The following is a 15,294-nucleotide window of genomic DNA, read 5'->3' as shown; positions in this document are numbered from 1 at the left end:
TTATATTACAGAAAAAAATACAAATACTAGTTGAGTCATTGTTTTAGAATTTGTTCCAATGCTTGCTGACTTAGTAATTTATATTTAGAAAAGTGTGATTAATAATCTATGTATATCAACTTTATTTTTGCTGCTGCTGAAACAGCAACTTCACATCTTCATTTTCTTACTGGTGATAGTAGCAAGGATAGTAAGACCCTTGACAGAATAAACACATTGTGGTATCATATCACCATGCCAAACACCTGCTATCAAGCACACCCTTAAGCCTTTTTATGTTAGATTCTGGATTGAAATGGATAACAGTAGATTCCTATTCTTAATTCCAGTATGAATTGTAATATTGGGAACTATCAATGATGACCACAGAATACTACAGCTAACTTTTCTTAGATTTAACAACATAATCGATCTTTCCTATAAGATTTGTACTTTGTACCTAACCAAAACATGGCTACTGCTGCCCATTCAGGTTGTTATAGAATCAAACTTCCAAAGAGTTGCCACAATTTGTAGAAGACAGGGAAAAGCAGGAAGAAGAAAACACTGGCCTGGCCCTTAAAGAAACCTAAAAAAACCCACCCAACCTATTTAAACTGCTTGTCAGTTATCAGCTTGACAAGGCCACTTGAATATATTTGGGAGTATTAGCATAAATGCTTGGCTGTGAGTTCACAATGGTTGCTAGCGCTAATGGTACATAAAGTAATTTAGTCACTTCTCTTAGGCTCCTGTCAGAATGATGAGAATCTCCTCTTTGCATTGTTGCATATTAGATCATTAGATAATAAAGTGTTAGAGCATGCAAACTGACAGGGTTTCTTGCCCTGTAATTTTGAGGCTATGGCATTATGCTGTGCCCTATTGTGTGCTGGGCTTTACATTCTAATAAATACAAAGTCCAAGATGAAAAATTAGCTTCAAGCAACGCTAAAACCTTACTGGATAACCTTTGCAAATGTCCGTAGGGACATCTGGCTCCATCCAAACAGGATTCTACCTAGACATCATTGCTACATTATTGATTGTAACTAAACAGATAGTGGAAACCAAAAATCTGCAGTATTGTCACAGATACAAAACACTTTTTATTTCATAGTAGTTCAACAGGATTATTTGTTGTATTTTTTCCAGCTTGCATATATAAATATACAATATTTTATTTTTATAAATAACTCAAAACAACAAACATACTTAATAGTCCTTCATACATTCAGGATTCATACATATCAGTGGTGGGATCTTGGTGGCACACCCCAGTACGAGCGTACCAGTGGTAACTGGGAGCAGTGGCGACTGTACCAGAACAGTAGCTCACTGAGTAGCTGAGTGTCACTCGACGGTAGTGTGTGCATGAATGCACAGCGCGCGTGCCCAATGAGCCGAGGTGGCGCAGTGGTTAAATGCAGCACTGCAGGCTACTTCAGCTGACTGCAGTTCTGCAGTTCAGCTGTTCAAATCTCACCGGCTCAGGGTTGACTCAGCCTTCCATCCTTCCGAGGTGGGTAAAATGAGGATCCGGATTGTTGTTGGGGGCAATATGCTGACTCTGTAAGCCGCTTAGAGAGGGCTGAAAGCCCTATGAAGTGGTATATAAGTCTAACTGCTATTGCTATTGCTATTGCATGCCTGGCCCCGTTGCAGTGTACTGGTTGTGACGAGATCTGGAACCCACTACTGATATATATGTTTTCAAAGAATGAACCCTGCTAGTTTTAGAACTATAATTATATAGCTATATAAACTATATATAATTTTATAGCCTTATTTATTGTTTCAATTAATTTGGTTGAGAAAAAAAGTCATGGAAAAACATGATTTATTTATTTATAAAATTTATTGGCCGCTAATTTTACCATATGATGACAGTGATGGTGATGGTGACTATAGCCTCATTTGTTTAAAAGCTAATTTGAAATATTGGTGAGCCTTGAGTCAGATAAAGTCCTTTGGATAACATTATGTTTCTTTGAATCTATACATTCCATTTGTTAAAATCTTTATTTCACAAGAACATATTTGTTCTAGAAAAGAGTAAACCTAAATTTCCCAACATGTCCGCAATTACCAAATGAGAAAACCACCAAAAATCTGCCTGGGAGTTGTGAATAAACCAGTCTAGAATGACATAATCAAAATACACACTGCATCACAGCAAGTAATCATTGCAGATAAGAACTGCTTTCCTGCATAATTGTCATAATATTAGCAAGAGATAATTTGCAGCATGAGATTTAGAACTGTCTCTACAACCACTTTCCAGAGCTACATTTTAAATATGTATTTTTTGAAGATAAAAATAACATTTGTAATAATATCCATGAGAAAAATTATTTTGGTTGTAATCTTATATTCATGTACTCATGAATAAACTTCAGTGAACTCAGTAAGAACTTCTTCTGATTAAAAAGGTAGAGAAAGTATACTAAAAAGCCAATTGTAATATTTTTATTAATTCTATTAACATTTTCTCAGAGAAAAGGTTACTGTAGTTAGAAATGTTCAAAGTCACACATCAAATGAACAAACAATTTTTTAAAAAATAAATGACAACCAATTTGAACATTTAACATAATTGATATAACTTTCTATCAGGGCCTGGTATTTGGTACATTCTCTATTCATACATTTTGTTTTATCATTTTTAAAAAGTTTTTCAATAAAATTATTTGCACGTTTGATACACAGGCACATACACATCCTATGTCCACTCTAATGTGCAAAAAGAAAATAAGGAGGCAGTGATAATAGGCAACTGCCAGTAGGAAGAATCGTATATTATTAAGAGAATTCACTACCTAGAGGGAAAATGAAGAATGCCAATTGCAAATAGAACCTACAAAAAAAAAGAAGAGGCTCTTTTATATGCATGTTTTACCTGAAGAGCAACATGGGTATGATGGCCATTCATCTAAGATCCCCTAACTTCTGAAATGGCTTATAGTAAACTTTTTTATTTGACTATTGTGATTGGCATCTTTACGCCAGTGTTGACTCCTAGCAACTGTCTGGGAAAATCTCTGAGGTTTTCTTGGCAGTGGTTTGCTATTGCTTGCTTTCTAGGGATGAGTGAGAATGACTGGCCTCAGATGGCCCAGCTGACTTCATGCCTAAGGCAAGACAAAAGCTCATGGTGTCCTGGTTTCTACACTGGTGCCCTTCCCACTACACCAAACTGCCTCTCCAGTAAACTCAAATTCTATACTTGAAACATGGATCAGTTCTCATTTGAAATGTTCCATTTTGCCCTTACAAAAATATTTCATTAAAACATTCTATGGCCCATTTAAAATGTTGGCAGCACTATAGAAGTGACTTTTAAACACAGTTTTGAAAAGTAAAATATATATATTCTTCATGTAACACTCCCTTCACCTTTTTCCCTTCAAATTCTTTATGAGCTAGGGTTTGTGATTTAGAGAAGTTCTCTTTTAAAACTTACACCCTAGAAATCCATATTGATTGAATATATTGGTCTTCTCATCCCAATGTATAAAATTTTGAAACACACACAAAAAAACACCTGAGTGAAACTATTTTACTACAAATCACTGGTCTTACTTCCCTTGTACCAAATAGAGCTGTTCATATGAGCATCTGCCAGCAATTATTTTGGAAATATAAACACTGAACATTGACCAATGTATTTATTAAGGCATGCCTGTTAAGGAAAATTCATGGAGTACAGTTTTGATTACAGTTAAGTAAACTAATGAGAATTTTCCTCTTTTTTTAAGCAATATATGACAACTGGACTGAAAAGAGAAAATTAATTCCAAACTTTAAGGGCAATATAGAAGGGTTAAAAATTAATTTAGTGCTATGTTATGAAATTAACAGAAAATATTGCACTGTGCTAATTATGACTTGTATAGCATAATCTATACAAATGATTATTCCGAGAAAAAGAAAGTTAACATTACATTAATTCATTTTCTAGTCCATAATATTTTTATTTATTTATTTATTGAACAAATGTATATAGTCAACTAACATATATAGGTGAATTTATATTATTGTAGTTCTTTTTCTACCCAGGGTTATTGTGTAAAGTGTACAGTAATAGATCTTCGGGGACTTTTTTGCGTCATTAAATTTTATAAATGATCAAATAGGAAAATGACAAGAAGGAAATCTGTCTTCCCAATATTATAACAAAGTTTGTGAATTTTGATCATTTCATGGTCTTGAAAAGCTTTCTCCAGAACTACATAACTGATGCTTAAATACAGGGTAGAAACACCTTAGAAAGGGGTAAGGACCTGGAGAAGATGCAGCCTGATTTTATGGGAGCAGGATGCATTCACAGGCCTTCCATTCCAGCCCAGCTGAAGATAACAAGATCATTAAAAATGAAATTTATGTGGCCCCAAAACCCATGTACCATGTTGTGCATGCATAAAATATATCCAAAATTGTGGATATGTAAAATCTTTCCCTATGGATATTTCTTCAGAAAGATAGCATAATTATTTTTGCATTCCTTCCTCCGTAGAAAATACATAGGATTGCTGCCTGGGCTTATTCTAGCAGATTTAGAATGTATTTTCAGTAAAACAAAAAGAAACTGAGATGTCAAATCAAAGCGACTTCATTATACACATGACTTTTTTTCTTACCATATTTTAATCTCCACCACTATTTGTGAAGTCAAATAATTTTAATCTGGGGTAAAATTGGAAATGGCAGCAAAGGCCAATAGAGTTCTCTCCATACTCCCCCCACAGAAGCCAAGCAAAGTAGCAGATCTAGTTATCCTCATGGTAGAAAGGCCTTTCCTCCAATACGCTGCTCTGCCTGGTACTTTTTCACTCCAAGATTGAATAAATGCTGTTTTTCTTCAACAGAGGCACCAACATGGCCCTTAGGAGCAGAGCAATGTATGTGCAATAAAGGAAGGATGGAAGGAACCTCAATTGGCTAACTCTTACCTGCCCTAAAACATCAACTGATTAAAGTAAATGTACCTTAAACTTATATACCGCTTCACAGAGTTTTACAGCCTTCTCTAAGCGGTTTACAGAGTCAGCATATTTCTCCCAACAATCTGGGTCCTCATTTTACCAACTTTGGAAGGATGGAAGGTTGAGTCAACTTGAACCGCTTGGACTTGAATTGTCAAAATGCAATCAGCTAGCAGTCAGAAGAAGTAGCCTGCAGTACTGTGCCACCCCGGATCTTGATCTAGAAGTGACTCTAATACTGATTGAATTTCTTGTATGTGCTTTTTCTTTTAAAAACTATTTTAACGGTACTGTGTTTCATGTGGTTATTGTTTTATACTTTTTTTTACTGTATGCTGCCCAGATTCATTTTTTGTGAGATGGGTGGCCATAAAAGTGAAAGGTAAAGTAGTCCCTACAAATTTTACTCTGCTAGTTGTTGCTGACTATGGGGGACTATGTTCATGTCTGTTTCAAGACAATTGAGCCAGTGATGTCCTAAGACATTTCTGTGGTCATGTGGCCAGCATGTCATCATGGAGTGCTGTTACCTGTTACTGAAGTGGTACCTATTTATCTACTTGCATTTGCATGCTTTTGAACTGCTAGGTTGGAAGAAGCTGGGGCAAAGATGGGTGCTCACCCTATTGCGTGGCTCTCGGGTCTTGAACCTGTGCTGCTGGCTTTCCAGCTGACAAGCCCAGCATCCTAACTGCTGAGCCACCACGCTGTCTGAGCATAGCCATATAGATGTGATAAATAAAAATAAATAATTTCAGAACTTTGCATACTGTAGTTCTAAAAAATAATGCTTTAATTCCAATACTAAAATATGATTGTGAAATTACAAAATTTGGTATAAACTCATGCAAGCAGAATTTTCATACCAACTGCTGTTAGCTGGAATCTGATTTTCCTTTTTCTCTCCATATTAATATGGAAAGGAACTATGAGCAGAATTTAGAGCAGGTAGCTTTTTGCCAAGAGTGAAAGCAGAAAGTTTCCAATCTGAAGGAATTCTGGCCTATCCTTCTAATTGGCAGGTACAACAGATCCCCAAGTTAAGAACATTCTGGTTTAAACAATACCCATAATTAAGAACAGATCCTATTGTAGCAAGATTCAAGTTAAATGCACAGTGATTCAAGTTAAATGAATAGTGGTTCAAGTTCATTATACTATAGTACTTATGTAGTATTATACAATAACACTGGTGTAGTTTACAAACGAATTTGACTTTAAGGACAGACCTTGGGAATGAAACTTGTTCTTAAATGGGTACTACCTGTGTTCACTGAGTCATCTAAAAAAATCTGTATCCTATCTTTTTAATAAAAGAAAGAAGGGGAGGATTTGGTTTGTATAAGAAACTTCAAGGATGAATTAATAGATATTCTCTGCATACTTCGTTTCCTTCTAATTAATAAAATATCAGCTTGAACATTCCTTAGTAAATCAGCCAAAAATTATGACAGTGGTTTGTTTATTAAATTAGGTTGCTGGCAAGGATGGGAAAAAATCTATAGTATGAATTATTGCATAAAATGTCTCATGGTCTACATAAAAGTTAAGGCTAAATAAATACAGATGTAAGTTATGTTTATATAATAAGAAACACTGCTGAGCTAAGAATTTTAGGTTAGAAAGTGCAAACTTGTGGATCTGATACATTATGCATTTACCACATGACCAAATTTATTATGTAAGTAGTTGCTATAACATAAAGAGCGCTGTTTTACATATATGCAAAGTAAAATGATAAGATATAATAGTAGGGCAGCCTGATAATGAGGCAAGAGGTTGTGTTTTTAATGCCAATGGTTCCTACAATGATGGCAGTTCATATTTTTATGCTGCATGGTTTTTCAACATATTAGTTTCCTAGAATAAATTTCAGATATGCTAAGTGGTAAATATTGTTAGCATTGACATAAGCTATTTATACATGCATATTAATACTAATTGGAGTTGTGGGAGATTAATATCCTACTTGTTGCAGTCTCAACATGCCCTGGCTGAACTTGTCCATGTGGCTTTTCTAAAACACAATCTCTTTACCCAAATGATGTAGGCAGAAGGGGGAATGGTCTTAAGGGGCAAGAGGAAGAACTGCCTCTAAGATAACAGTAAAATAAAAGAAGATTGTGTCAGGGATAGGAATGTAATCTGATTAAGTCACTCAATCAAGCCCCTCCCTAGTTCTCGTGAATATAAAAGAGGGAGGGGGGGTACATTAAGACTTGCAAGTCTTTCTTACTTTAGTTTTACAGTAAAAGCAATATGGACCTAATGCACAAGGTAAAATTCATACCCAGCAATTCCTTGAGGATGGGTGAGGGAGGCCATCGGTAATGGTAAAAACATCCCTTTTTAAACTCTACTAGCTCCAGCATAAGTCTATTTCTTTTTTTTCACATCTGTTTAATTTTTAATTTATCTATTCATATTTTTTTCATAAGTGAGAGAAACAAGCATTATGCCTACTCCATGACTGGTATGGCTTTTTCTTCTCACTGGGAAGGTGGAAGAGACGCTGAGGGAACAAGATTCCTTTGTATTATCTAAATCATGGGTGGGCAACCAGTACCTCAGTCTAATTTCATGCAGTCTTTGGCCTAATTTCAAAAGCCCTCTGTAAGCAATCACTTCATACCTCTGGCAAGAGAAATCTGTCCTGGCCAGTTACAGAGAAACAAAGTGTTAAAGAAAGTGATCTGGGAGGTGAGAGTGAGCAAATAAGTGCCCCATCCACATTTGGCTCTGGATCTACTTACTGTTTGCTTCCATTCTACCCACCGGTGACAATGCACTCTATATTTACTTCTCCTCCCCCTTCCCCTAAACCACAAGGAACCACTCATCTCTACTCTCAATTTATGATTTATTTGGCCCATGAAGGAAGAGGAGAAGGAAGTAGTAGTCATTACACAAAGCTTTTCACCACTACACTAGTGAAATTCTGCTTTGATAAACAGCATTTCCACAAAAGCTCCCAGTTTATGGATGGATTTCAGAACTGCATCTTTCACTGACAGTTTTGAAAGTACAGTGTGTAAGCTTCATGCCACAGATAATCTTCTAGTAAGATACATTCAGCATCCTCTTTGCTTCTTTTAAAGGTTATATTCAGATCCCTCTTTTTTTCATTTTCCAGGGAGAACTTGAGAAAGATGTTGGCCAGTAATGTACTGTTGTTTCATACTTTCAGTTGTTAGTCACTATGTTAACACTGTGTTTGTTTTATATGTTTACCGATTTAGAGTTTCTTTTTAAAGTAAAAAAACAAACAGTTTAATGAAATAAATAAATAAACATTTCTCCATGCTAAAGTGGCGAAAATGATTTATCCATGAATACTTTGTAAGACTGCCTTTCTAAGTCTTAAAAAATGTTCAGAAGAACAATTGCAAGAAAATATTCAAAGACTCAGATTAATTTCATTCAAGTAAGCATGGTGTCATTGCAAGATAGCTCACTAAACTCAGTTGCTGACTCAGCCACCAACAAGTTATTCTTGATATTGGATTATAGAGTAGGTGTGAGGCTAGTATTATTTCATAATCATCCTGTAAGCCATAGATAAGGAACATGTGGCCATCTAAACAATGAACTCCAACACCCAGCCTCCCCCCCACTTGCAGGTTATGTTGACTGGGACTCCTGTTTTTACAGCTTCTAGATTCCTACTTTCCTACTGTAGATATGCACTATAAGATCCAGAATACTTATTAACATTACTACTTCTTGGAATTAAAAAAAGAGGTAATGTAGCGTGACTATTTTACAGTCACTGATCCAATGTATATACACATTTGCAGAGACTCTCTCGTTTTCTTCTACTTCATAGAACTGGAAATGTTTAGGAACATTATGTACATAACAAAAAGCAATATTTATCAATTTAAAACATATTGTCCATAAAAGAATTCTCTATAGCACTGTTTCTCAACCTTGGCAACTTGAAGGTGTGTGGACTTCAACTCCCAAAATTCCCCAGCCAACATGTCTGGGAGATGAAGACCACACATTTTCAAGTTGCCAAGGTTGAGAAACAGTCCTTTTAGAGAAACTGGTCTTGACTACTTCAGATTTACAAAAAATAATCAATTGTGTGATTGTTTGAACTCTACCTTATATAAGATTGAGCCCTACTTCGATGCATAAGTTGGAGTTGTAGAATCTTTCAAATAGGTTGAAATTTTGGTGCTGGTTTTTAGCAATATTTTCAAATTTTTGCAGCAGTGTTGAGCATGAGAAGAATTAGGGGGAAAGAAAGCCCAAGGACCCATAGTGAAAGAAGAAATGGCAACCAACAAAAAATGCCTACCATGTTCCAGATAAGAAGGCGTACCTTCCGAAGGATCAAGCCTTCGAGCCCTCCGCCCATGTTTGGAGTTATTGTGCACAAACATATTATCCGATACTGCCAAGACGTGGCCATCCACATTGACTGTTGTAGATACCACAACCTGCAAGTGGAACAGCAATATAAGGAAACACTTTAATACAATTTAAAATCAAATAAAGCACAGAGACTAATAAACCCAGAATCTTAAATAACAGCTGGGAGCGGCAGAAAATTGCACAGCTATTTCGCATAATAACTAGTGCCTAGACTCTATGACTCTAACAAGAGGTGCTATTGATGAGTGGGTCTTTGGCATCACAGGCTTTTGATGTCATTTAGTCAAATTACAAAGTTTGTAGCTGTATAAAGGAATATATACTGTTAACCATAATTTTAACAAGAGCAGCTTTATTAACTCCTTTTTAAAAGAGTTGGCTGCATATTACTCCACATCATCCTTCAGCATGCATGTCAGAATAGATAAACTGTTGTCACTGCAAATGAGAATTGATTCAAGTGCAAAAACAAAATTGGTTGCTAAAGTTGGATTAGAGTAACTGAATTCATCACACTGCTAAAGCCTGGAGTGTATACATTTGTCCAAATTTCTCCTGAACAGGGGAGAGAGAAAGAAAGATTGTATCCATAAAGAATATTTTAGAACGTAAATGAATACCACTTTTCAAATCTAAGCAGACTCTGCCTTTATCAAGCGATCAAGTGTAAATTTAGTGTTTTTGCAAACTTTATTATCCTAATGGGAACAACTAGAATAGAAATATTATTTTACTGTACAATAGAAGATAGGTGGAAATTTAGACAGTAAGATGGGCAGCATATACATTTAGTAATAAATAAATAAATAAAAAACAAACAAAAATCACAAACTCAACCCACTGATACATTTATTAATAAAGCATAATTTTATTGATAAAATATATTTTTGAGCAAGTTAAAGGATAAAGGATTTTCATTAAGTTACTTTGATAAAAATGTGCATTGTTTTCTGTGCTCACTATGGATCAAAAATAGGATTCAACCGTGATTATTTATTATAGTTGAATCTTATATATATTAAAAGGACCTTTTAGAGATTGTATAAAAAATGTCAACTTTAAAAGTGTAGAATAGAGAACTGAGACATTTAGATGACAGCATTGATAATACTGGCATTATTACTATTACCCTTTTTATTACCATCTCAATCATCACTTTTCTTTATTATATTGAGTCTCATTTATATTAAGAGAATCTTACAAAACAATTTTTTTCTTTAAGGAGTTAAATAACAAAGTACTAAGGGCATGCCTTAAGACAGGAGTCCCAACCCCCAGTCCGTGATCCAGTCCTGGACCACTTTTATCTCAGCACTAGTCATTGTGATTGTATGGCACAAATTATATGGGTGTGATGTATTGATTACCAGCAGACTTCCATATACAATTCAAAGTGCTAGTTTCAATTTAAAATTCCAAATATGGTTGAGCATTTCCAGAACTTCTGATTTTACCAAATTTGACCCATCTAAGGCTCTTCTGGGCGAATCTCCATGTGATATCCTAATTCTTTGAGGTGGAAAGGACTGAACCCAGAAGGGCAGGTCTCCCATTTTGGCACCAATGTTCTGGAACTTCCTCCCGCAAGCAATTTTGCTCACCCCTTGGAGATGACATTCCAAAATTTATCAAAGATCAAAAACCTTGGAAGGCTTCGTGGGAATAACTATGGACCATCCACATTTAGAAGCTTAGCTATCTAGTTATGCTATATGAACTAATTTCTGATTAGAGATATTATAAACATGTATTGTACTTTTTATTTATGTTGTTTGTTTCTTTCAGACTAGTATTGTTGTGAGTCTCCAGGAGTCTGCCAGAATTTATTTAAAATTTAAAATAATAACAGTTATAATAATACTGATTTTGATTACTGTAAAGAAATATAGCCTTAGCATTAAGTCAATTTGTTACCATGATCAAACACAACAGCCATTTATTCCGATAAAGGATAGTTGTAGCTCAGGGTTGACATGAGGGGTCGTTGGTGCTCTCTGAGCTTGCTTCTTTTCTTGAAGACTTTCCGTTTCCCTAACCAGATAACATCATCGTAGATGTATGTTGTAGATGATGTAGGTCAGGGCTGTCAAACCTGTGGCCCATGGGCTGGATGTGTCACGTGCTGATCACATCCACCCCTGATTTAGTGAAGGGGGGAAAGGTCTTGATATGTCACATGATAATGTCATGATGACGTGAGGTTGACACCCCTGATGTAGATGATAAAAGAACCACCCTTATTGTGAATAAATGCCTGTCCACACTAATATTAATGTACTGTTGTGTTTGATCATGGAGAGGGATGGGGGAAAGGGGGAGAAACAGATTAATAACAAATACTGTATCTGATTAGTTATACATTCAACAGGACCTATTCCAACCGGGATGATGAATCAACAAAACAAATCACCAATGAAAATTGTGGCAGGACATTTTCACAAAACCTGTTTTCTCTCAAGTTTTAGGGAAATTCTGCATCTGTGTGACTGTGTTGTTGTTCTTTTTTGTGACTGCCTAACTACGCGTTCAACCTAAAGGCTATGTTTCCATTCCACTACCACTCATTAAGCATCCCGAGCTAATTACAGTTTCCCTCCCATGAACCTGCCTTCCAGAACTTTTGCTAAAACAATAAGAAGAAATGACCTACACTTCTCCTTAAATTAAACAAGGAAGGGGGATTAAAAATGGAAACCCACTGAGATATGTTTATTCATGCGACCTCTTACAACCAAATATAATAATTGTCTGTTAATTGCAGTTTCAGCTCCCACCTCATGCTTCAACATGTGAAACTGCAATCAGCTGGCTCCTGTTTAATCCACCTATTATGTTGACTAATTAACTTTGCTCGACAGTTTATTTCTTCCTCCATTATCAGCCCCTGTCAGCCTCAAGCACAGCGCTGCTAAGGGAGACCTCAGCCTCTTTGATTGATCACCGATAGATTGACATGCAGATTAATTTAATTAGAATCACCTCACTTGAGAAATGAAAGACAATGGCAAAGGGGCTAATAGATCTGCTCTTATAATGAGGCTACCCTCCAGAGCCAAGGAAGAGAGTTTCTGATTTATTTTGCTGAATTCCCCAGTCGCTCCACAAGGCTCTTGCTTTAATTGTTCTTGGTATTGAGAAGCTTTAGCCTCTGAAGAGGTGAAATGCTTTACAAGGATTGGCAAACATTTCTTCAATTCTCCAAGGAAGCTGCTACCCTCTCAAAGTTGCATGAACAGAAAGGGTTGCTGGCAAGAATTTCCTTATGGGGCTTGAAATGGGTGAAAGGGAAGAAAATGAAGCAAAGTTTTCAAAGTAATATTTCATAAACCATAGTAAATTTCTCAAAAACATGTTTTGTCATTTCTTGACCTAAAACACTGTTTCATCCAGCAGTTCCAATTTTCTGTTTATTTAATCTGTCCCTCCCTCCCCTCCTCTCCTCAATTTATTAATGTTTACAAGCCTGTGAATGATTTGTGTCTGGATATAGTTTGTCACAGAATGCCATTAGCTCATTTCATTAGATATTTAAACAGTTTTAGAAGTTAGAGTACTGAGCGAGATAGAACCAGCATGTTAGTTAGAGAATACTGAAAAAGAACACATCAGCCAAACTTTGGAATTAAATTAAATTATTTTTTTAAAAAATAATCAAGATTCATAGAGACAGTTCTCTATATGGCAAATATGTACCTGGATAGAAAACTGCCTGTGCCTTAATAGAGAGCACTATTTAGCAAAGCACTATTTAGTGAAAATCCTTAAATACAAGATTGTAATGATAGCAATAACACTAGCAATAGAATAGGAATAGCATTTAGAGTTATATACCCAACGCTAATGTTTTACAGCACTCTATGAGTTGTTTACAAATGTCACTATATTGCCCCCAACAATCTGAGTCCTCATTTTAATGACCTTAGAAGGATGGAACACCAAGTCAACATCAAGCCAATCAGCACTGAACTCCTGGCTATGAACAGAGTTAACCTGCAATGCTGCATTCTAACCACTGTACCACCAGGGCTCCTAGGATCAGTCACTTTAATTTGCCCAATATATATATGGAATATTGAACTGTTTCAACTAAAAAAGTTAACTAATAGCTCTTACTAAAAATATTAGTTATCTTGGGTTACATTATACAATCTTGGCCATTCAAGTCAACTGAGAAATGCAAACACCCCCAATATATTTATAGTATTACTGAATTTTATAAATAGATAAAGCAAAAACCCTACACAAGATACTAAGCTACTCAGATACTGTAACACCATGTTTTCATGGGCCTCTGCACTGGTGGGAAGGGACCTGAGATAGTATCCGCATCATGATGTCATTGTGCAAATGATGCAAATGAAATACTGTATGTCGTTTGTGACATGCCATCATTACATAATTACATCAAGTTGCATGTAATACCATTGACATCTGTACAGGACACCTAAGGCCCTTGCATGTCAAGGCACTGGAGTATTATGTATTTTTCTACAATGATTAATTAATTAAGCAATAGGAGACACAAGAAACTGTTGTTTTTACACAGGGAAGAGTTCCAGGGTGAGGGTGGAAGAGACAAATCTAGAAATTGGTAATTTATGAATACTTTTCAAATATGCTGGTATTCAGGACAGAGGATTTTGCTCCTATTCAATAAGAAATACATGACATTGTTATCTTAAGAAAAATGGTCAGGAACCAATACAAAGTTTCCCTCTATAGACATCCTCCAAATTTATTAGGAATGCCTCATTCTGTTCTGTTCTATTTTAAGGTTGATTTTGATACTGATTTTTTTTCCCCGCTGCCTGAAAATGCTGTTAATACATAGATTTAAAAACCAACCATATAGAGGAATAGGAATAAAGGAAAAGGAAAAAAATAACAGACTAAAGTATTTGAAGAGCATAAATCCTAACAAATCCTAGTGTTTAATACTATTCCATTTAAAAGAACTAAATCAGAGTTTCAAATAATGCTGTATAGGGAGCTCTGAGCCTATAAAAGAGAATGCAATATTTTTCTCCGCAGGAGAACATTGATTAACTTTTTTTTTTAAACTGGAGTAATCTCACTGAAATCCGTTATTTAATTCTTGCTACCCACAACATCTGCAACACCGGGGGCTCAGTCCAACTCATTCATTGCATAACATAACCTTGCTACCTAGCTTCCTTGACTAGAACATGATTTACTACAGTGATGCCATACCAGGGTGGTTCTTTTATAGCCATTAGGAGAAAAAATAACTATAAAAAGGAATCCCCTAGAGAAACTGTTTCCAGCATCAGGAAGTATGAAAAAAATACTAGTGGTTATTTGGTGGTCTGCTTTCAGAAGTGATTATTCATAGTGCACCTGTAGAACAAGAAAAAGAAACCTATTGTTTCCACACAAGCATGCATTACTTTAATCAGAGGCCATATAGTTTTAAGAAAAACATATTCAGTATATACAATATTAAACATTAATATTTTGTGAAATGGGGAAAAACTAATCTGTTCTGAACACGCTTGTAAGGGATACTGGCTGTTTTGTGACTAAAGGCCACTCATACCTTTATTCTGGAAACTGGGAAATCCCATAAGAGTGAGGAAAACTTCTTAAGAGAGAATGAATTTCTTAACTATGATCCAAATATCTCTTTAAAAAGGCAACTCATTTCAATTGCTGCATTAATGGACTGTATCTTGATCAAAGCATGTGCAAAATTAACTTGCAACAGAAACAAGTTTTGTTTTAGTTTTTTTTTAAAAAAAAACTCACAACCATAAGTATGCAAAGTATGCAAAAAAGTATGCAAAGAAGCAACCTTTTAAAAAGTGCATACCAACAGATGGAGAAAAAAAAAGTAAATTCCTGTTTAAAAATTGATTAATGAAGTGCTGACAAATTCATGTAAACATGGATATGGACAAGCCTGCCAAATCTCAAACCTATCCAAATG

General features: G+C 35.6%; 1 protein-coding gene across 8 annotated transcripts in view; it reads right to left on the bottom strand.

Annotated features, from left to right (window-relative positions):
* Positions 1-15,294, bottom strand: part of EBF1 (EBF transcription factor 1) — a 359,655-nt gene that overhangs the window by 85,613 nt on the left and 258,748 nt on the right. For 4 of the 8 annotated variants that reach the window (XM_014059163.2, XM_014059169.2, XM_014059166.2 and 1 more), the window contains exon 8: positions 9,271-9,412. In XM_014059163.2, coding sequence (XP_013914638.1) covers positions 9,271-9,412 — 142 coding nt within the window. The remainder of the gene's footprint in view (positions 1-9,270; positions 9,413-15,294) is intronic. The other 4 variants (XM_014059167.2, XM_014059171.2, XM_014059168.2 and 1 more) reach the window with 1 other exon arrangement.

The sequence above is a fragment of the Thamnophis sirtalis genome, unplaced genomic scaffold (assembly GCF_051295495.1).
Source record: "Thamnophis sirtalis isolate CommonGarterSnake01/CBP01778 unplaced genomic scaffold, rThaSir2_p1.2 scaffold_3, whole genome shotgun sequence".
NCBI lineage: Eukaryota > Metazoa > Chordata > Lepidosauria > Squamata > Natricidae > Thamnophis > Thamnophis sirtalis.
The sequence above is the reverse complement of the archived record's forward strand: the minus strand, read 5'-3'. Positions and strand labels throughout refer to the sequence as shown.